This window comes from Moschus berezovskii, chromosome 7, assembly GCF_049115385.1.
Source record: "Moschus berezovskii isolate FMDL1 chromosome 7, NW_MosBer_1.0, whole genome shotgun sequence".
In the NCBI taxonomy this organism is placed as follows: domain Eukaryota; kingdom Metazoa; phylum Chordata; class Mammalia; order Artiodactyla; family Moschidae; genus Moschus; species Moschus berezovskii.
The window spans coordinates 35,864,308-35,886,750 of record NC_142466.1 but is presented as its reverse complement, the minus strand read 5'-3'; the positions used below and the strand labels follow the sequence as shown (position 1 = coordinate 35,886,750).

The following is a 22,443-nucleotide window of genomic DNA, read 5'->3' as shown; positions in this document are numbered from 1 at the left end:
TTTCCAGTGGTCATGTATGGATGTGAGAGTTGGACTGTGAAGAAAGCTGAGCGCCAAAGAATTGATGCTTTTGAACTGTGGTGCTGGAGAAGACTCTTGAGAGTCCCTTGGACTGCAAGGAGATCCAACCAGTCCATTCTAAAGGAGATCAATCCCGGGTGTTCATTGGAAGGACTGATGCTGAAGCTGAAACTCCAATACTTCGGCCACCTCATGCGACGAGTTGACTCACTGGAAAAGACTCTGATGCTGGGAAGGATTGGGGACAGGAGAAGAAGGGGACGACAGAGAATGAGATGGCTGGATGGCATCACCAACTCAATGGACATGAGTTTGAGTGAAGTCTGGGAGTTGGTGATGGACAGGGAGGCCTGGCGTGCTATGATTCATGGGGTCACAAAGAGTCGGACATGACTGAGCAACTGAACTGAACTGAAGGAGGAGATTAAAAAAAAAAAAAACGATGACTTGGTATTCTTAAAGTTCTCTGGTGACTCCAATATTTAGCCAGAGTTGAGGTGGAGCACCAATTTTGTTAGAAGGAACTGTTCTTTTGATTCCATGCCCAGCACATATGGTTTATATGACTTTGGACAAGTTGCTTAACTTCTTAATCTTGATTTCCCCAACTATAACATGGACATCCTAGAGGTCCTAAGTACTGAGTGAGGATTACAAGAGATAGCCAAAGCAAAACACAAGGACTTGCGTAGCAGTCCAGTAGCTAAGACACTGCATTCTCAATGAAAAAGGCCAAGGTTCGATCCCTGGTTGGGGAAGTAGATCCCACAAGCCACAATTAAGAGCTTTCATGCCACAACTAAGATCTGGCAGAGCCAAATAAGCAAATAATTTTTTTTAATCTTAAGAAAAAACAAAGTAAAGCACTAGCAGTGTCTGGCACACACAACCAACTTCCCCTGGCCACCCCATCCACCTCTTGTAGGTTTCAAAGGTGACAATGGCAGGATGAAGGAACCTGTCCTTATAATAGCTGTTCATGAAACTGAAGGACGTTTGCTCAGTCGTGTATTAATTAGGACCCTGGGTCTCCAAGCGAGGAGTAGGTCATCAAAATTGCAAGTAACTCTTCAGGCTAGAAATACACCTTCCCCAAGTAAGAGAGTTATAAGGAAGAGGCTCTCATTGTGGGGTTCTCCAGAGATATCATGAACTTGCATGCTGAGATCTAAGGTCCCAACAAGTGTGATGGGCAGAAAGGATTCCCAGCAGAAGATAACTGGTCATCACAGAATTTGATGTCCCCCATTATTGGGAGACCAGGCTTAATGATCAGAGCCACATGAGTGCAGTACTGCTGAACACTGGATACTTATATAACGGAATGTTTAAAATGAAGTTCTTCTTGGCTTAGTCTCAACTGAAGTTCCAGGAGAGAGCATTTCAAAGACCATGTGAGACAGGTACTATAGGCAGAATTTACAAAACAAATTGTCTGGAACCAGTTCTAGACTCTAGAACCTTCTCACCCACTCTAAGAATATAAAAGGGTTGAGAGAAGAGAAAGAGATTTATTTACAGACAGAAGTTGCTCTGTGTCATGCTGAGTCACTGCCTTGATGCCGCACACTGTATGCCCTCTGTGAAGGGGGGGGGGCAATGCTGCATCCCTTGTCCCAGGTGTCAGGAGGGAAGCTTCTATCACACCAGCCTTAAATGCATCTTTTACCAGTGGAGCACATAGGGGATTGATGTTGGGCTCATCCCTGAGGAAGCTAAGTGGCCAGAGGCAGAAGAAACATGGTATCTGTGCTGGGATCAGTCTCTAGTCCTTGTTTGCAGTAGGAAGGAATATGTGAGTGCTCTCAGATATGGAGCAAGTGGGACAGAGGGTTGATCTAGGGTCATCTGGGTCCCTGACCTTTAGGTCCATCTGTGAGAAGCCAAAAATCACCACAGAAAGAAGCTGGAGGTGGAGGTCATATCCTAGGAGCACTGGGAGGAACTGCAACGGACTAATCAGGCTGGACAAGATGAGAGGCCTTTGCAGAGGGGAACCTCCAGGAGAACAATGAAACTGCCCCAATGTTTCAATTGCTTGAAACATCCACCCACCTCAGAGAGCACAAAGCCATATTCCATCGATGCCTGGTCAAATAAGACCTCTCTCTCCAACATTCCTCCAAAACCACCCACTCCTCAGCCTGGAATTTCAGAAACTAGTCAGCAAGGCTCAGAGAAAGAGAGAAAAGCAAGAGAAACAGAAGGTGACAACTCCTCTCCCTCCCACATGGTGGTTTAGAAAAACAAAAGAGTGATAACACTGAGAGTTTAGACTATGTAGTCCTAATGTGCCACTGAAAAGCATTTGAGGATTTATAATTTAATCAAGAATGAGGAAATCATAGTTTTGTAAAAGGATTGGTGCTGAACAATAACAAATATTAAAACTAGAGGTTAAGCCTGAACAAATATTACTTGAAACACTAACAGAATGGATACAAATGTCAAAAGAGCACACTTGAAATAAAAGATGAAGGTAAGTACCATAAGGTATAAAGATGATATGCTAGAATTAAAGCTGCAGATTATGTTAACCCAGCCTGGTGGTGGGTAATTGCAGCGAGAAAGGATAAATAGGATCAGACCTCAAAACATACATGAAGGAGGCAAAAGACTTCACTGTATTTTTTACTTAATATGTTAAAAATAAAGGTTAAAGAATTTTTTCAATTTAGAACTAAATTTTAAAATGGGATATTAAATAAGTAAAGACAAAGGCAAATAAAATATAACCTAAAGTGCAAGATAATTTTATTAATTAGCAAGAAAGCATAAAACAAGATGATAGAAAAAAAAAACAGATATCCATTATTATAGATATATTGTCTATATTCTCTTGTTTAAGACAAATATTCTGAAATTAAATATTCAATTATATCTGCCTTACTGGAGAGGCATTTAAAATTATATACAAAGATTAAACATAAAAGGATGATCAAAAAAAGTCTGCAGATGTGACTATAAGAATTTCAAAGAGAGATGAATTTAAGGCAAGAAGAATTAAAAAGGACAGTGTGTGCAGTTAATAGTGATAAAATGTATAAGACAATGATTCTGATAAGCATCACTGTATTTAATATTATTCTGGCCAAACCAGGGGGAATACAGCAGAAAAAAGAGGAATAATTACTGAAAAAGAAAGGAAAAATTATCATCATCAGTGGAAGATGTAATTAATACAGTCTTTAAAAGTCTATAGAATTGAAAAAATTTTAGAATAATTGAATTCAAGAAAGAAGCCAGACAAAAGAAAATTAGACTAAGAAACATCTTTCCTGTTTATCATCACTAACCAACAAGAAGAAATAGTGGAGGAAAAGTAGACTACTCAGAATAATTTCACAAAAACAAACTGCCTAGGATTGGACTTAATAAGTGTTCGCAAGTGACATGAAGAAAACTGCAAACTTAACAGAAACATATCAAAGATCATTTGCCTCAATGAAGTGAGATAACTTTTGCCTGGAAAAGATGACTCAATATGGTAAATGTTCCAATATTCCAATTTTTCTAAAAATAATTTATAATTTTAATCCAATCCTGATAATTAGGGGCTTAAAAAAACTAACACAAATATTAATTACTTGTCTAGAACAAAGAATAGATAAGAAAATTTTGAAGAGGACCATGAGGAGAAACTTGCCTGTAAAATATTAAAGTCCATTTTAGACCTTTTATTTTGGAATAGTAAGATTCTGGCACAAGAATAAGTGGGCAAATCTAAAGAATAAGAGAACTAGCCTTGAAACAGACATATAATATCTTTCTACACAACAAAACAATCAAAAAATCCTTAGGAAACAGGTTCATTATTCACCAAATAGTGCTGAAAATTTTGGCTACTTGGAAAAAAACTGTTCTGTTGTTTTACAATAAGATAAAATTTATTTCAGGCAGATTAAAAAGGTAAACATAAACAAGAAAATATTTTTAAATCTATAAGAAATTATGGGTGAATAGTCAGCCTCTTGATGAGGATGGATTATACCAGCATAAAAATAATAAAATAACAAAATTCAAAACTTCAAATATAATATAATTCAATTCCATAAGCTGACTCTGGTATGCATGGCTTCCCCTCTGTGTGTGTGTATGTTTAAGTATGCATATATATACACATACATTTATATATATATAAATATTAGAAATACCCTAGTTCCATTTTCTTATTTTTTCTTTCTGTGCTTTTTTTTAAAAAAATAGCCTCTGCCATTGAGCATATTACTGTAATCATAAAAGAATCTGTTTATGACATGCCGAACTGACTACAGTATAAGTTAATTCTAAATAATACAGGCAGTTCATTTTGAGAGGAAAGTTCTAATAAAACTAATCTGAAAATTCAACAAAGAAAGCCCTATATCAATATACAAGGAAAAAGAATAAAAATCAGTTAGGAAAAAAAATGGCTCTATATTTTGTTTTTTACAGAGATAAGAAAGCATTAAAAGTCAAAGAAGTTTCACGTGAAAACAAACAGAAAGCATGTACTAAGCATCAGGAGACTGAGAGTTTAGTCTTGATTCAGTCATGCGTGCATGGTCAAGATATGCAATTTTTGTGGCCCCAGTATAAAATAAGGGGCTTGGGCTAAACCAATTGTTTCCAAAACAATTTTTTCACTAGCAAAAGATACATGTAGCGCTTACTGTGTGTTCAGCTTTGTGCCAAGCTTTGTAAGCATCACCTAATTCAGTTCAGTTCAGTTCAGTCACTCAGTCGTGTCCGACTCTTTGCGACCCCATGAATCACAGCACGCCAGGCTTCCCTGTCCATCACCAACTCCCGGAGTTCACCCAAACTCATGTCCATCGAGTTGGTGATGCCATCCAGCCATCTCATTCTCTGACGTCCCCTTCTCCTCCTGCCCCCAACCTTTCCCAGCATCAGAGTCTTTTCCAGTGAATCAACTCGTCGCCAAAGTATTGGAGTTTCAGCTTCAGCATCAGTCCTTCCAATGAACACCCGGGATTGATCTCCTTTAGAATGGACTGGTTGGATCTCCTTGCAGTCCAAGGGACTCTCAAGAGTCTTTTCCAGCACCACAGTTCAAAAGCATCAATTCTTCGGTGATCAGCTTTCTTCACAGTCCAACTCTCACATCCATACATGACCATGGGAAAAACCATAGCCTTGACTAGACGGACCTTAGTTGGCAAAGTAATGTCTCTGCTTTTTAATATACTATCTTGGTTGGTCATAACTTTCCTTCCAAGGTGTAAGTGTCTTTTAATTTCATGGCTGCAATCAGCATCCGCAGTGATTTTGGAGCCCAAAAAAATAAAGTCTGACACTGTTTCCACTGTTTCCCCATCTATTTCCCATGAAGTGATGGGACCGAACTGTGGAAAATTCTGAAAGAGATGGGAATACCAGACCACCTGACCTGCCTCTTGAGAAACCTGTATGCAGGTCAGGAAGCAACAGTCAGAACTGGACATGAAACAACAGACTTGTTCCAAATAAGAAAAGGAGTACGTCAAGGCTGTATATTGTCACCTTGCTTATTTAACTTATATGCAGAGTACATCATGAGGAACGCTGGGCTGGAAGAAGCACAAGCTGGAATTATGATTGCTGGGAGAAATATCAATAACCTCAGATATGCAGATGACACCACCCTTATGGCAGAAAGTGAAGAGGAACTCAAAAGCCTCTTGATGAAAGTGAAAGAGGAGAGTGAAAAGGTTGGCTTGAAGCTCAACATTCAGAAAACAAAGATTACCTCATTAAATCCTCTCAATAAGAAGTACTACTATGCCCATTGAAAGATCTTAAAAATGAGGCATAAAGTACAAAATCACACAGCTAGTTAAGTAAACATTTGAACCCAGGCAACCCTGGCCCAAGGGCAGGCTAACTATTAATGTCAGACTTAAATCTCTTCTTAAATCTCACTTCCCCAAGTGATTTACCTGATCAGTTTGACCAGAACACCTCACAATTTTTCCAGTTCTCAATTATAAATATACTACAACCCTGTTTAATCATTTCTTTATCATTCTTTGTTTTATTAATTCCTGTGGTAATAATGTTCAACATTCAACTGGGTCTCTTAGGAGAAATCGTAGCAAGAAGTGAGACTGAAAGATGGAAGTCTTTCACAAATGTCATCTCAGATCATCTTAAATCAGCACAAGATCTGAACTGTTTCAGCAGCTTCATAGTCACTCCAGCTTCCCAAATAAATACATTACAGAGTACATGAGTTAGTAGAGAAGCATGCCAATCTTTCATTTAGATTGACTTCCCATTCTGTCATCACTTCAATAAGAAGAGATCAAGAGGAAGAACGGGAAAAAGAATTTAAAAGAGACTGGAAGATGAAGATGGCCCTACTACAGTCCTAACAGTGAGACAAGGACTCCCTCTCTCCCAGTTTCCCATGGCCTTGCTGAATGGGTGTGTGGACCCTTTGATTTCCTCCAGCAGATGAAAAGAGGGTCTAATAAAGGAGTAAATGAAGCATCAAAGAGTAGGACTTGCAAAAGTGAGAAGCTGAAGAAGATTGAAGGGAAAGGGAGAGAAAGGTTAGCATGTAACCTGATTCTGGTCCTTTCTAAGTTGCAATGGTAGAGCTATAAGATTGCCAGAAAAGGGAAAGTACACATGGATAGTATGTGCAAAATCAATCCTGTTTTAAGCACTTACTGGCAGAACAAGCCTGGAGTTCCAGTGAGTCATTAGGCTGTTCCACCCACAATCATACGGGAACCCTCGCTGACACGGGAGCCAGCACAAGTGCCCCCAGGGAACCACCTCTTAGCTGGGGACCCAGACACATAAACCCATAGACTCTACCTTGTATGTGATTTTACTCCTGCTATCTGTGAGGTCCAGTTGGATGGAGAAGTAATCAATGTTGGGAGAAGGGGAACTCAGGTGTTGGTATCGAAGCCCCATCAGCAGGAACTTCTCACAGCTCACTTTAAGACTTCCGACTTTCTTTAGTCCCAGGGTACACCTGCCACCTGGACACTTCAGCTCTGTTCCCAATTCTAGAATGTATAGCAGGGAATTAAGAGAGGCACTTGTACCTTAGTGATTATCTTTAAAAACCTATCCTCCCTTCCACAGACACATTCCCTCTCACTGACCAGAGAACACTCATGTGTACCCGTCAGTCTTTCACTGAGTGGATTGTCGTTATTCTGAAAACCTGCCATTTCCTTACTGTAAAAACAATCGACCGATTATCTAATAAGGTCCTTACCCACCAAAAGTGCTTGAGAGAAAAAATATAAAATGCATTTTCTGGTGGTGGACCATCTCTGACAAATAGGCTCACTGTAGGCCTTCTACAATCCTGCTCTTGTCTGTATTTACAGCATCCACTTCCATAGCGCCAGCATACAGTCTCTGCTAGAATATTCTGTTCACTGAAATTCACTCCCCACTTAAACACATTTGAATTCTGCATATTTTCCAGGTTCATTTAGTCTTTTCACTAAACCTTTCTTCAAATATTCATTGACCACCTGAACCAACCTAATCTCCTCCACTAAAAACTGCAGTCATCTCTCCAGTACATAGTCTTTTTGTCTCTGCCAACTGTATTTTTCACTCTTTCACAGTCTATGATATGCCCAGGCCACTTATGTTAGTGGCCTTTTGCATACTTCCCTGATGTAAAAACTGGGTATTCTATTCTTACCCAGAAGGCTGCAAAGACTAAATGAGATGACATATGTGCAAACATGTCTTTAGCTATAACTTATTGTCCAGATTCCAGGTATGACCAAGACCATGATTTTCCCTATATTTCTTGGTCTTTCCACAGTGCCTAGAACACTATTATGCATCTAGGAGGTACAAAAAATGAGATAATTAAATGAATAACAAGAGGAACATTATCCATCAACTCTTCCTGATTTAAATCATACCTCCTGCCTACCAGCTTTACCCCAAACCTGCTTCAAGTCTGCTTCATAACACCTAATGAATTCCCCAACTACTCTGGCTATCACTGCTATTGCTTACCTCCTCTTAATAATAACAGCTGACAGTTACTGAGCACTTGCTATGAGCCAGACACTGTGTTAATTGCTTTGTGTGTGTGTGTGTGATCTCATTCACTCTCACCTTTATACAACCCTATGTAACAGCCACTATCCCTGCCCATTTTTCAACCAGCTACAAATTTTATTAAGTAAAACTCTTTGTCACGGTGGAAGATGACCATTTAAGATCTGGCAGATTTAGTAACATCCAGATAAGAATTAAAACATATCATACGAGACTCAGGGAAGAAACTATGTGGCTGATCTCCACGAGGTTCTTCCAGCTGGGGCTCCACCAGAACCAACTGGCCGTGGGCTGGCAGCTGAGTTCCCACTGGGTCCAGTCTGACTGTGCATTCCAGGTTGGCCATCCTCTCGTAATCAAATCTGAGCAGGTTCTTATCAATGACTTGGGACAGGCCATAGAACTCAGACACCTCCAGTGCACTATCACTCATGCGGATGATGTTACAGTCTGGTTCCAGGAGGTAGACCCGCAGGATAAAAGTTTCCGTGAAGGTGTCTGTCTCAGTAAACCTGAGGGCAAAACAGAGCAAAGGCAACATTACTGGTGCACAGGTTCTTCTGATACTTGGACACTAAGTTGACTTGAAGCTTAAAGATTGTCTTTCACGCAATCTGTGTATTAGGTAGAGTTTGGATTTAACTTTATACTGTACACCCCACCTCCATGTTCTTTTCCCTTCTCCTTAAATTGGTGTCAACTCCTTTTTCTGTTACTTCCCTTTCCAATGACCCTCCTTTTAACACCTTCTCTCAAATCTATCATCAATACAGGTATTTAACGACTGCTCTGAGCTCAGAGTCTCATCTCTAGCATGTGTGCAATTTAAGAGTATCCTGCATATCTAGTTTATGCACTGACTTTTAATTCAGGAGTGAAGGGATGAGGGGTTTCTGAAGCATCAAGCCCTTTTTGCTTTTCACAAATACCACTATAAGAGTAGTTATTTCCAATCTAGCTGGGGAAGCTCAGCTCAGTGGGTGGCATGTAAAGGGTGATCAGTGACTATAACCTCCATTCCCTTAGGAACTACATTCTCTGGATATTTGCAGAACCTAATAGGGATGGATTGTCATTCTTTTTCTAATTAAATTTACTTATTTTTAATTGAAGGATAATTGCTTTACAGTACTGTGTTGCTGCTGCTAAGTCACTTCAGTTGTGTCCGACTCTGTGCGACCCCATAGACGGCAGCCTACAAGGCTCCACTGTGTTAGTTTCTGCCAAACATCAACATGAATCAGCCATAGGTATACCTAGATCCCTTTCCTCTTGAACATCCCTCCCACCTTCATCCCCATCCCACCCCTCTAGGTTGTTACAGAGTCCTGCTTTGAGTTCCCTGAGTCATACAGCAAATTGATGGGCTGTCATTCTTTATTGAAGGGAGAAAATTAACGTGATGGTTGTGCATCAATAATAGATTCTCCACTGATGTGCTTTCATAACGGCCCAGGCACAGGCTAGACTCCTTACAACAAGTTTATCATTCAGTCTTCACAGGAATCTATGTAGTGTTGTTGACTCCATTTTACAGATGAGGAAACTGAGGCTTAGAGAGGTTCAAGTAGCTTACCAAAAGGGCTAGAGATGAGGTAAGAGGGTAATAAACATGCTCTCTGCTTTTCTGCCTCCAACTCCTCTGAATGTTCTACTTTAAATCCTCAAGACCAAGAAGATTGACAGGTCCTCTAACTCTGCACGTCATGTGTGCTGCTCCACCTGCCTCATCCCCTAGAAACTCAAAGAAATGGGAATAGCCAGAATTCATCAGCAAGCTCTCTGAAGCTAATTAGTATGTTAACTTTAAAGTCTTAGGAAGATCAAACAGCCCTATATGCTGATTGCCTAGTTCCCAAGGAATCCTTGGGTGCCATCTCATTTTCTAAGCACGGCATTTGCTTCATGCCTCTCTTCTGGCTTGTCATTCTGCATCACAATTATCTAGCCATCTTTTGCATCAGGCCCTGAAAACCAGCCCATTTATCCTCATGCTTTTGTTTCCTAAGCCTACCTGGCATGAGCCTGACCTATAATAGGTGATCAGGATAATTCACTGTCTGCTACAAAACTCTAGACTAGTATTCCTCTAGTACTTAAGGGAAATTCATGCTGCTGTATTTTAGTCAAATACTCTCAAAAGTGACAAAAGCCAAGTAAAAAACTATATAAGGCCTACTCCACCTACACTGAATTTTCAGTTGCTTCTATAAAGTGAGCAATAACATAACCATAAGCTTAATTTTTAAATTAATTCTTTATTTAGATATAATTCACATAATCCTAAAATTTACCTTTTTAAAGTTTACAACTCAGTGTTTTTAGTATTTTCAGAAGGCTATGCAACCATTCTGCTCTCTAATTCCAGAACACTTTAATCACCTCCCCCCATAAAAATCTATACCCATGAACAGTCACTCCCCACTCACCCCACCACCAAAAGCTGACAACTGCAATCTACTTTCTGCCTTTCTGAATTTGCCTTTCCTGGACATTGCATATAAATGAAATTTTACAATGTGTAACCTTTTACATCTGACTTCTTTCACTTAGCGTAATATTTTCAAGGCCCATCTGTGTTACAGCATGTAACAGTACTTCATCCCTTTTGTGGCTGAATAATATTTCACTGTATAAATATACCACATCTTGTTTACTCATTCATCAGACTGATTATTTCAACTTTTTGACATGTACAAAAAATGCTGCAGTGAGCATTTGTGTAAATTTTTGTGTGAACATATGTTTTAATTTCTCTTGTATATATATGTATCTAGGAGTAGAACTGTTCGGTCATATGATCATTTTGTCCAACTCCATAACTGATCGTTTTAAACCTTTTTAAAATATGTTTAAAAATGGAAGATATTGCACTTCTTAAAACTAAGCAGTTGATAATCAAAACAAAGAATTTCATTCACTTTTGGAATATATTTTCTTCCTAATTCTCATTAAAAATTTGTAGTTTGTAATCTCCATTTTTAATCGTAAATGGAGAGTTGAATGACCAGAGATACCTGTACAAGAACTCTAAAGGGAAACAGGAGAAGGCTAATAATTTGCCATAGAAAAGCACCAAGGAAGAGGATATAAATAAAAGTAACTGAAAGGTTGCTACAATTCTTGCCTCATCCATTCAGGTCTCTAGTTCCTACTACTACTTACTTACCTGTTTGAAATCTAGTAACTCCCACCATAGCAATATTTATCCAAAGAAACAGAAGCACACAGAATGGTTATCTGACAAAGAATGAAGAACGCTCCTGTGCCACTTACCTGTAAAGTCTAAGCTTCACTGTGTCTTCATCGAGAATTGGGCAACCGTTATGAGTATATTTTACTTCATTGGGAAGGAAATGGCAGTCAAAGACCTAGTTCATGAGAAGAAAGGGATACATATGTGTAAATCATTGGTACAATTTTTAGTTTTTCCAGCAGTAAAGTATGGCCTGGAGAAATTATGTTCTCTTAGCATTATGTATGTGTATGTATGTTTTGTTATATAGAATCTTAATTCCCTGAACAGGGATAGAACCTATACCCCTAGCAGTGGAAGCAGAGTCCTAACCACTAGACCACCACAGAATTCCCTGTATGTGTGTGTTTTAACCACCAACACCTCTACCCTGCCCCAGGTCCATGACCATCCTGCTTATATTGCTGTTGTCTGTTTTGAGAATATCTAAATTATGAAAGTCCAAGCAGATGAAGCAGATAAATTAAGCAGTGATGATCTCTAAATAATTATCTTTTTATAGTATATTTAAAATATGGTTCCATTTTTCAAAACATTATTTGCCAACACCTTTCAGGGGTTTATAGCAATTAAGGAGGTATACCTGTATGTACACAAGAAAAGACACGTCTTACCCCACATACCAACATGCTATATTAGCTCTGTGTGTATTTTTTCTTCTACTTTTATTGCTTTCCTTTCCAAATAGTGTTTTTATATTTAAAGATGAAGCTGCTTACTATGGACACTGTTGTGTTTGATCAAAGCCAAACAAGACCCACAGTGGTTTCTCATTTACTTGCAAAAGACTGTGTTTACTAGTTATGTAGTAACAGAAATGACTCATGAGACAAATAGCAACGTCAAGGCAATTTTCTCTCTTCAAGCAGAATTACAATTAACTGTACCACCTAACTCAGAACTATTAAGGAAATTGCTAATTGTTATATTCTGGGGTCATATTTTTAAAAAGAATTTTCTCTTCCAATCACACCATAACACTCATAGTGTACAATCTGACTTGGCAGAGTTCTAAGAAGTACTCTCGAGGTATTTACATGTCATCACTGCTGAGTTCATGCTACTTAGCCTGTACCTAAGTACAGCCTCACACATTTACAGAAAACATAATCCTTTCTGACTCTACTCTAGTCAGAAGGTCTCCTCTTTATCTCCTTCCTTACTGTCAGAAAGAGGAAGCAAAGACGTCTGTAGAAGAGGAGATCATTTATTTGTATTCCTGTTCTACACACATCTTCTCTTCCTCTTCTTAATTGACAACAAGGAAGGAGATAAAGGAAAGACCTTCCCCATATCATTGACAAATAGTCATGGTAATAAAGAGACAATCTGTTTGGTGAAAAGAAACATCTGTTTTATGTTTCATAATATGTTTTCCTTTTATAAAAGGCGACAACCATAATTGTCCATAAATTTACTAACCAAAACAAAGGAGAGCTAAATCCTTTTCTAATTACTGTCTAGCTTTGTTTTTTTCCACTCCAACCGCTTTTCAATTACAATTTATAATTAAATTGTCACACATTCCTAACTCATTACTCACTTTAATGACAGTAAACTGGTTCAAATGAGATATATTTTCTTACCACTATGTTTCCTATTCAAAAGAGCAAGCTCAGCACTAAACTGTGGTGCTTTTCCACCCAGGAAATTTCTTGCTTTGGGACAGGTGCGAGCAATGCTGTGTGGGGGTAAGTCTTGTCCTAAAACATGAGGAAAACATCTCGCCATCAACCTTTTCTAACTGACTATATCAAGAGGGTTATCTAGACAGAAGGTACTGGTGTGCGCCAAGCGAATCCCTTTCCAAATATCCAATAGGAAAATGAACCTGTTGGTCCTAAGACAAACTTCAGTAATGAAATGAAAACACTAATTGAACAGATGTTAAACAAAACATTTTCTGTGCAAATCACATGAAACTGTTCATTACACAGCAGGGTATTGTTAATACAGTCATCTCACTAGGAATGGGCCCACATAAGCTTGCTTTCACCTTACTAGTAAGCTCTATTGAAGAGTAATGCTTACACTGTGTGTTTGTGTGTGTGTGCACTTGGCACGCATGCATGAACATGATTATGCTTAATTTCAAAAACTCTATAAGACATAAATCCCTCGGGAGAACTTCATCTGCCTGAATTAAAAACAGGCACATATTCCTCAAAAAATCACTTTTCACTTAGGAATGTTGGTCACCTGGTGATCTGAGAAATTTTTTCCAGATATAAAAAATTTCTTGATAGTACAAAGCTCTAATATTTGTCCAGAAGGTAATAAAACTCCACATTTTAAGAAAATAAATATATTTACTTCATGTGTGCGTGTTCAATCGTGTCTGAGTCTTTGTGACCCCATGGACAATAGCCCACCAGGCTCCTCTGTCCATGGAATTTTCCAGGTTAAGAATACTGGAGTGGGTTGCCATTTCCTACTCCAGGGAATCTTCCTGATCCAAGGATCAAACTACATCTCTTGAGTCTTCAGTCCTGCATTGGCAGGTGGATTCTTAGATGAGAAAAATTCATTTGAGATGTCAGAGGTACCTCTGGATATGCATACACTGAAGCATGATCCTTTAATGAGCCACAGCACACTAGGGGACCCTCTGGGGATGTATGGAGCCCTGTTCCTTTGCCTTGCAATGCTGACTTTCCTAAACCAGACAGGTATGTTGTTTTTGTTCCACATCATCTTTCTAGTAACGGATTTTTGCCCTAAAATCAGAGAAAGTTTGAAAAGGAGATGACTTAGAGATCTCCTACAATCCTTGCTTCTTGTGACCAAATAAGTGTTTTGCTTACTTCTGGTCACATGGATTCCTTTTTGCTCTCCAGGGCCTCAGAACTGGCCAAGTGATGAGGACCATTAAAATATCACTACAAATTATGACTTTTTCACTATTCTCATCAGTTCAGTTTATTCTCATAGAAAGTGTTATATGTGTTTAGAAGTCATAGGCTGTTTGGAATGGAGAGAGGGACAGGATATCCCCAAAGGTTTAAGTCACAGTAGATTCTCCCCAAAATGCTTTCTAAGGAAGGAGAATCTGGGGAATAATAGGATGTTTTTTTTGCATGCTTGAGGCCAGAGCTTAATATCTCTGCACTACAGGGGGTATTTTCCCTCTCTTCTTCCCTCACAAAATAGTCAGCTTTACTTCTAAATAAATGTTGAACAATTTTTTTTTAATGTATTGATTGGAAGCATTATCAAATTATCAGTCTTTATAAGGCATCCACTTTTATCCATACAGTCACGAGTCCCTGCTCTATCAGGGACCCCAGTCATGTAGGATTAGGGTCCTATTTTGCTGCCGCACAAACCCCCAAGGTTTTGCTTTTGACCCCAGTGTCTGTAGTGAGGGCTCCACTGCCTGCTATTGAGCCTATTCATGTTCACCGATTTATCACATTTAGTGCATCAGGGTTCCAGGCATGAGCCATCCCAGGCCTCTACCTTTCCCCTAACTTACAGACATCAATCAAACACACCTTCCAGCAGAAGTTATATGTTGGAAGAAAGTGGGGAGATGTTGCAGTTCCTACATACTTGGGAATACAAGTGTGACCTAGGGCCATTAGCACAAACTAACACTGTTTAGATGCCCATCTGAAGGTCACTGACTGATAAAAGAAAAAGCTCATGGGAAACTGAAAGGAGACATTAAGCTACAGTATCATAAGCAATACTCCCAACACGAGGGCTCTCCACAGAATCCTGATGTGTTTCAGAATCAGATATAACTGTAGGGAGGTAAGTGGAGTATCTGGAGATGTCAATTTGAGCTAGTGTGCATCAGTCTCTTTTTTTTAAGATTTTTTTGGGGTGAATGTGGACCATTTTTAAAATCTTTATTGAATTTGTTGCAATATTGCTTTTACTTTTTATGTTCTAGTTTTTTGGGCATGAGGCATGTGGGATGTGGGATCTTAGCTTGCCGACTAGGAATCAAACCCACACTCCTTTTTTTTTTAAATTTATTTATTTTAATTGGGGGCTAATTACTTTACAATATTGTAGCGGTTTTTGTCATACATTGACATGAATCAGCCATGGGTGTACATGTGTTCCCCATCCTGAAGCCCCCTCCCACCTCCCTCCCCATTCCATCCCTCAGGGTCATCCCAGTGCACCAGCCCTGAGCACCCTGTCTCATGCATCGAACCTGGACTGGTGATCTATTTCACATATGATAATATATGTGTTTCAATGCTATTCTCTCAAATCATCCCACCCTGGTCTTCTCCCACAGAGTCCAGAAGACTGTTCTTTACATCTCTTTAAATGTTTACATGTTCACATCTCTTTAAAATGTTCTTTACATTTACTGTCTTGCATATAGGGTCATCATTACCATCTTTCTAAATTCCATATATATGTGTTAATATACTGTATTGGTGTTTTTCTTTCTGACTTATTTCACACTGTATAATAGGCTCCAGTTTTATCCACCTCATTAGAACTGGTTCAAATGCATTCTTTTTAATGGCTGAGTAATATTCCATTGTGTATATGTACCACAGCTTTCTTATCCATTCATCTGCCGATGGACATCTAGGTTGCTTACATGTCTTGGCTATTGTAAACAGTGCTGTGATGAACACTGGGGTACACGTGACTCTTTCAATTCTGGTTTCCTCAGTATGTATGCCCAGCAGTGGGATTGCTGGGTCATATGGCAGTTCTATTTCCAGATTTTTAAGGAATCTCCACACTGTTCTCCATAGTGGCTGTACTAGTTTGCATTCCCATCAACAGTGTAAGAGGGTTCCCTTTTCTCCACACCACCTCCAGCATTTATTGCTTGTAGACTTTTTGATAGCAGCCATTCTGACCAGCGTGCGATGGTACCTCATTGTGGTTTTGATTTGCATTTCTCTGATAATGAGTGATGTTGAGCATCTTTTCATGTGTTAGCCATCTGTATGTCTTCTTTGGAGAAATGTCTGTTTAGTTCTTTGGCCGTTTTTTTGATTGGGTCATTTATTTTTGGAATTGAGTTGCAGGAGCTGCTTGTATATTTTTGAGATTAATTCTTTATCAGTTGCTTCATTTGCTATTATTTTCTCCCACTCTGAAGGCTGTCTTTTCACCTTTCTTATAGTTTCCTTTGTTGTGCAAAAGCTTTTAAGTTTAATTAGGTCCCATTGTTTATTTCTGCTTTTATTTTCATTACTCTGACAGGTGGGTCATAGAGGATCCTGCTGTGATTTATGTCAGAGAGTGTTTTGCCTATATTTTCCTCTAGGAGTTTTATAGTTTCTGGTCTTACATTTAGATCTTTAATCCATTTTGAGTTTATTTTTGTGTATGGTGTTAGAAAGTATTCTAGTTTCATTCTTTTACAAGTAGTTGACCAGTTTTCCCAGCATCACTCGTTAAAGAGATCGTCTTTCTCCATTGTATATTCTTTCCTTCTTTGTCAAGGATAAGGTGTCCATAGATGCATGGATTTATCTCTGGGCTTTTTATTTTGTTCCACTGATCTATATTTCTGTCTTTGTGCCAGTACCATACTGTCTTGATGACTGTATCTTTGTAGTATAGTCTGAAGTCAGGCAGTTGATTCTTCCAGTTCCATTCTTCTTTCTCAAGATTGCTTTGGCTATTCGAGGTTTTTTGTATTTCCATACAAATTGTGAAATTATTTGCTCTAGTTCTCTGAAAAATACTGTTGGTAGCTTGATAGGGATTGCACTGAATCTATAGATTGCTTTGGGTAGTATACTCATTTTCACTATATTGATTCTTCTGATCCATGAACATGATATATTTCTCCATGTATTTGTGTCATCTTTGATTTCTTTCATCAGCCAAACCCACACTCTTTACACTAGAAGAAAAGTCTTAACCACTGGGCCGCCAAGGAAGTCCCCTATCTCTGTCTTTTTAGTTCTTCTTTATAACATCTATTATCACTTTTGAATAAGCTGATAGATTTTTTTATTTTTAGCTAAATAGAAAGAACATTAATGTTCATAGTTCAGCAAATAGAAATGATGTATTTTGCCAGAAGTAGTAGTCACATCCAGTGCTGAATATTCTCAAAACTGTTTGCATTGAGAGGAAAGTTAAACCACAATAAGAACAAGTAATAAGACCAGAAGTGATATTCTACTGTGTATAGAGAAAAACTTTTATTTTAAACAAATATTTGATAATTTGGGCTCTCCTAAAACCAGTGAATTAGAGGCTAACTCTTTACCCTACAAAAGGATTGAACACAGATTACCCTTAAGTGACAAGTTCTCCAAGGCCTTGATTAAAGGGGAAAAAATGTATGTGGACATTTTTGAAGAACAGCGACTATTTAAAGTATCTTCATATCTTTTTTCCAGATCTCTTCCACTACTCAAGGGAATGTTTGAGTGATGGTAATAGATAAAAATATCTTTACGTTTTATTTTTGCTATTCTGCAGTACAAGTGTGTCCTAAAATTGTCCTGGAACCCTGACATCTTATCCAAAGGCACCTTGACTGGCCAGGGTGAGATAATCTGGGGCAGTAATAGTCCCATAAAGACTGACCATATCACACTATACAGGAGACTGCCCACTCCAACCCTTGGAAGGCTGGCCCTGTTTTCATTTTCTCTCTCTCTGTCCCCATTTTCCTCTGTTCCCCCCCTAAGTTTCTCAGAGAGCACTGACGTACCTAAAATGAAAGTGAAAGTGAAATCGCTCAGTTGTGCCCGACTCTTTGTGACCCCATGGACAGTAGCATGCACCAAGCTCCTCTGTCCATGGGATTTTCTAGGCAAGAGTACTGGAGTGGGTTGCTGATTCCCTCATGTTAGTAACATTTACATGCATTATCTTCAATAGAGAGGATAAATTGGAAAGACTTGTCAATTTGTGTATTTTTCATTTAAAAATCCATCTATCCATTAGTTTGAACCAGCCTTCCACCACAGGTATTAACATAAACAGGAGTAACTCCTGTTGGTTTCGTAATTCACAGTCAGCCAAGAACATTCAAAAATAGTTTTGACCAACAACAAATCATTACCTGGTACACCTGAAACTAATGTTGTATGTCAAATATACCTCAAAAAAATTTTAACAGGTTTCACCTTGCATAGAGAAAACAATACAGTATTATGCCCACCAATTGCAACTCCACCATTTCAAATCTGAATTTCTTAACAGCACTCACCTCTGGTAGCTTGAAGGAAGACCTTTTATCTCTTTCTCCTCTCCCCCCTCCCTCCCTAACATTCTCACACACTCAGATTCATACACACTGCTAAATAGCAAATCTCAGATATGACCTACCTGTGGAGTGAGTTTCCCAACCCTCTGGGTTATTGGCTCATTCATCACAACTTCCACTTTGCAGGCATCTTTCTCTTTGGGGATGGTGAACTTCAGGTCATCTTGAGACAGGAAGGCGGAACTGCCCTTCATCACCCTGACCCCTTGGTTAACACGGACAAAGGTGAGGCTGGCCCAGCCTGGGAGCAGCAGCAGCAGCAGAAGCAGGGCACCAAACCCACCCCAGCTCGGAGAGCTCATGCCGACAGGGGCCAAGTCGTTTCCGTTCACCAGGGAAATCCCTTCAACAAAGGAGGGCTTCTCGGCTTCCTCCAGGGGTGTCAGCTCATAGTCCAAGGGGCAGGGAGAAGGGTCCTGACAACGTGCCCCAAGATCTTAACATGTCCCTTTCATTTCAAACTCAGACAAGGAGGTCTTTCAGGCAGTCCCAGAGCTTTTAATAAAACTCGCTGATCACTCCTGACAACGCCAGCAAGATTAATGTATACCTCCCAAGTGCTTTTTTAATCCTGCAAAGGGGACAAGGGGTTGGAGGAAAGTGAGAGAGAAACCAAAAGTTTATGTGACTCATTCTAAAGACCCCCACTGTCAAAGGAATCTTTCAACCAGCCTATAATTTCAGCTAAATTAAAAACAAATAAACTAACTTGACCTCCAGGCCCATGTGAAAAGCAATGCAGTCATTTCATTCCCCGGTGGTAACTCCTGCTTCCGGACTCCACGGGTCCCCACCAGGATGTCAGCTGTGTGGTCTTACAGGAGCCAGCCCGCCTCACTGCCAAGGGCAGCGTTTGCTCCCCCTGCTTTCAGAGACAGTTGTTGAACTCTGCTTCTGTTTATTCACTTGATAAATGAGGACTGTAACCAAATTTGTGCAAGAGAGCTGATAGAATTATTTACCCACTGTTTGAAAACATGATTAATTCTGAATCACTGTTACCCACTTTTTAAAAAAAGGCTTAATAATTTGTCACCTGTGCACACTTTGTCAGGCAATGAAGACACCTAAGAAATGCTTGAGTGAAAATTGGAGTAAAGATATTTTTTTCTAAGTGAACATTTGGGGTTTTGTTTTAGGTGTAACAAGCACTAGGAATTGAGTAACATAGCTTCAACATACACAGCTAATGACCCGGCAAATGTACATGCATTTATACATCGTCTGCAATGCTAATTACATAGAAAGTACTGAATTTGCACGAGTGGGGTACTCTTTTCTATTTTAACCACTTAGAATTTCATGATTTTTTTTCTGTGTCCTGTAAGAACAGAAATGATTTTAACCCAAAGTAAATGGTGAAACATATCTTTAACTCCAATATATGATTAGGTGAACCAAGGGTAGTTCATTATGCCCATAGAAAGGTCTTACGCTTTAATACTTTTAATGATTTCTGTACATGGAAATAAATGTCGGAAGGTGTAGACAGAAAGGCCTGTCCTGTCCACGTCTAGGACATTAACGGAAGACTCATCCTCTTGTCACTGTTTTAAGCCTTCACTTTTGAGGTAGTGCCTGATCTGTGTCACCTGACACCAGGGATTACATGCTTCACAGAGCAGCCTGTTTTCTATTTGATTGGTCCCAAAATAAAACAGTACCACCCTCCCATGACCATGTTGTACACTCTCAGGCTGCATTAGGTTGGGTTGTTTGGGCAAGAATGCAAACTGTTGAACTTTCACAACTTCTTTCCATTAACCTCTGACATCTAAGGGCGTTCAAAAAAGCAGTGCATTCAGAGAGAAAGAGCTAGCAGGGTGGGTAGGTGTCTCCCCAAACTGAGAGATAAAAGAAAAACATTGGCTTTCTGAGATTGAAATGAATTAAATCAACCTATAAAGGATACTACAAGGACTCTATACTCTCAGACACTCTTCTCATCTCCCTTCTTTCCTGCTTCTCCATAGACTCTCTGGCTTTTTCACTTTGGGGACCTCCAGGTCTAGTCCTGTTTTCTGTCTACTCTCAATTCCCTAGCAACCTCATTCCTTGGCTTTAAATACCACTTATTTTAAATGTGGCTAATGAGTCCTACATTTATATCTCTCACCTTAATTCTAGATCATACATGGAACTATTTGATGTCTCCCTGTGGGTGCATGTGAACACACCCCAGGGGGTGCTAGTAGTGAAAAACCTGCCTGCCAATGCAGGAGACCTAAGAGAAACTTATTTGATCTCTGGATCAAGAAGATCCCCTGGAGAAGGACACAGCAACCTGTGGGTGTGTAACAGGCAGCTCAGTTTTTTGTTTTTGTTGACATAGCCAAAACTGAGCTCTTGATCTCCACTCCCTGGGTCTTCTTTATCTCAGTAAATACAACTCCATGTTTTCATTTGTTCTCTTCTTTGCTTTACACATCTAAATAAACAAAGCTGTTTGTTCATTGTGGTGGGCAGACCTTAGGGTGACCTCCAATAATTCCAGCCTCCTAGTACACAGAATTTCCCTCTCCTTAAGTGACAACAGAACTAACGATATGTCCAACCAACCAAATAAAACAAAGGTGATGGGATGTCATTCTCAAGACTAAGACTCTCTTACCCAGTGGGCTAGAGGCTCTCCTGCTGAACTTAAAGAAGCATGCCCCTAGGATTTCTGCTGTCACAAGGCAATGAACTCTGCCAACAACCTAAACGAGCATGGGAGAAGGTTCTTCCTGACTCAAGCCTCCGAATAAGAAGGGACCCCTACGGATACCTTGACTTCAGGGTGATGACAACCCGAAGCAGAGAACCAGGATAAGCCATGCCTGGACTCTGACTAGTGAAAACTGTGAGATAATCAATTGTGTTGTTTTCAACCACTGTTTGTAGTAATGCATTAGTACAGCAATGTAAATTTAATGTTCACTTTTCTTCAAAACACATCAAGAATCCAAATACTTCTCACTGTTTCCATTGCTACCACATTGGTCCAACCCACCACTAATTCCACTGGACTACAGGAGCATCCTACTGGACCTCTCTGCTTCTCCTCTTGCCTCCCCTTTAGGCATTTCTCAGCATGGCAGCCAACGTTCCTATTCAGCTCAGCTCAGTCGCTCAGTCGTGTCCGACTCTCCGCAACCCCATGAATTACAGCACTCCAGGCCTCCCTGTCCATCACCAACTCCCGGAGTACACTCAAACTCATGTCCACAGAGTCGGTGATGCCATCCAGCCATCTCATTCTCCTTCGTCCCCTTCTCCTCCCGCCCCCAACCTTTCCCAGCATCAGAGTCTTTTCCAGTGAGTCAACTCGTCGCATGAGGTGGCCAAAGTATTGCAGTTTCAGCTTTAGCATCAGTCCCTCCAATGAACATCCAGGATAACGTTCCTGTTAGACATTACTTATTTCCAGTGGTCATGAATGGATGCGAGAGTTGGGCTGTGAAGAGAGCTGAGGGCCGAAGAATTGATGCTTTTGAACTGTGGTGCTGGAGAAGACTCTTGAGAGTCCCTTGGACTGCAAGGAGACCCAACCAGTCCATCCTAAAGGAGATCAGTCCTGGGTGTTCATTGGAAGGACTGATGCTAAAGCTGAAACTTCAATACTTTGGCCACCTCATGCGAGGAGTTGACTCACTGGAAAAGACTCTGATGCTGGGAGGGATTGGGGGCAGGAGGAGAAGGGGATGACAGAGAATGAGATGGCTGGATGGCATCACCGACTCGATGGACACGAGTTTGAGTGAACTCTGGGAGTTGTTGACGGACAGGGAGGCCTGGCGTGCTGTGATTCAGGTCGCAAAGAGTCGGACACGATTGAGTGACTGAACTGAACTGAACTGATATCACATCCCTTCTCTGCCCTAGACCTCCAACAGCTTCTCACCTTAGTGTGAAAGCTGAAGGCCTTGTGATGGCCTGTAAG

General features: G+C 39.9%; 1 protein-coding gene across 5 annotated transcripts in view; it reads right to left on the bottom strand.

Annotated features, from left to right (window-relative positions):
- The window catches only part of FREM1 (FRAS1 related extracellular matrix 1), a 208,247-nt gene that overhangs the window by 152,141 nt on the left and 33,663 nt on the right, over positions 1 to 22,443 (bottom strand). For 4 of the 5 annotated variants that reach the window (XR_008686234.2, XM_055428202.2, XM_055428203.2 and 1 more), the window contains exons 2-5: positions 18,584 to 19,092; positions 11,326 to 11,420; positions 8,260 to 8,561; positions 6,826 to 7,022 (exon numbers count right to left, since the gene is read on the bottom strand). Coding sequence is in view for 3 of the 5 variants with exons in the window: in XM_055428202.2 (XP_055284177.2) it covers positions 6,826 to 7,022; positions 8,260 to 8,561; positions 11,326 to 11,420; positions 18,584 to 18,823 (834 nt within the window). In the remaining 2 variants the exon portion in view is untranslated. Of the gene's footprint in view, positions 1 to 6,825; positions 7,023 to 8,259; positions 8,562 to 11,325; positions 11,421 to 18,583; positions 19,093 to 22,443 lie in introns of those variants that run through there. The other variant, XM_055428206.2, reaches the window with a different exon arrangement.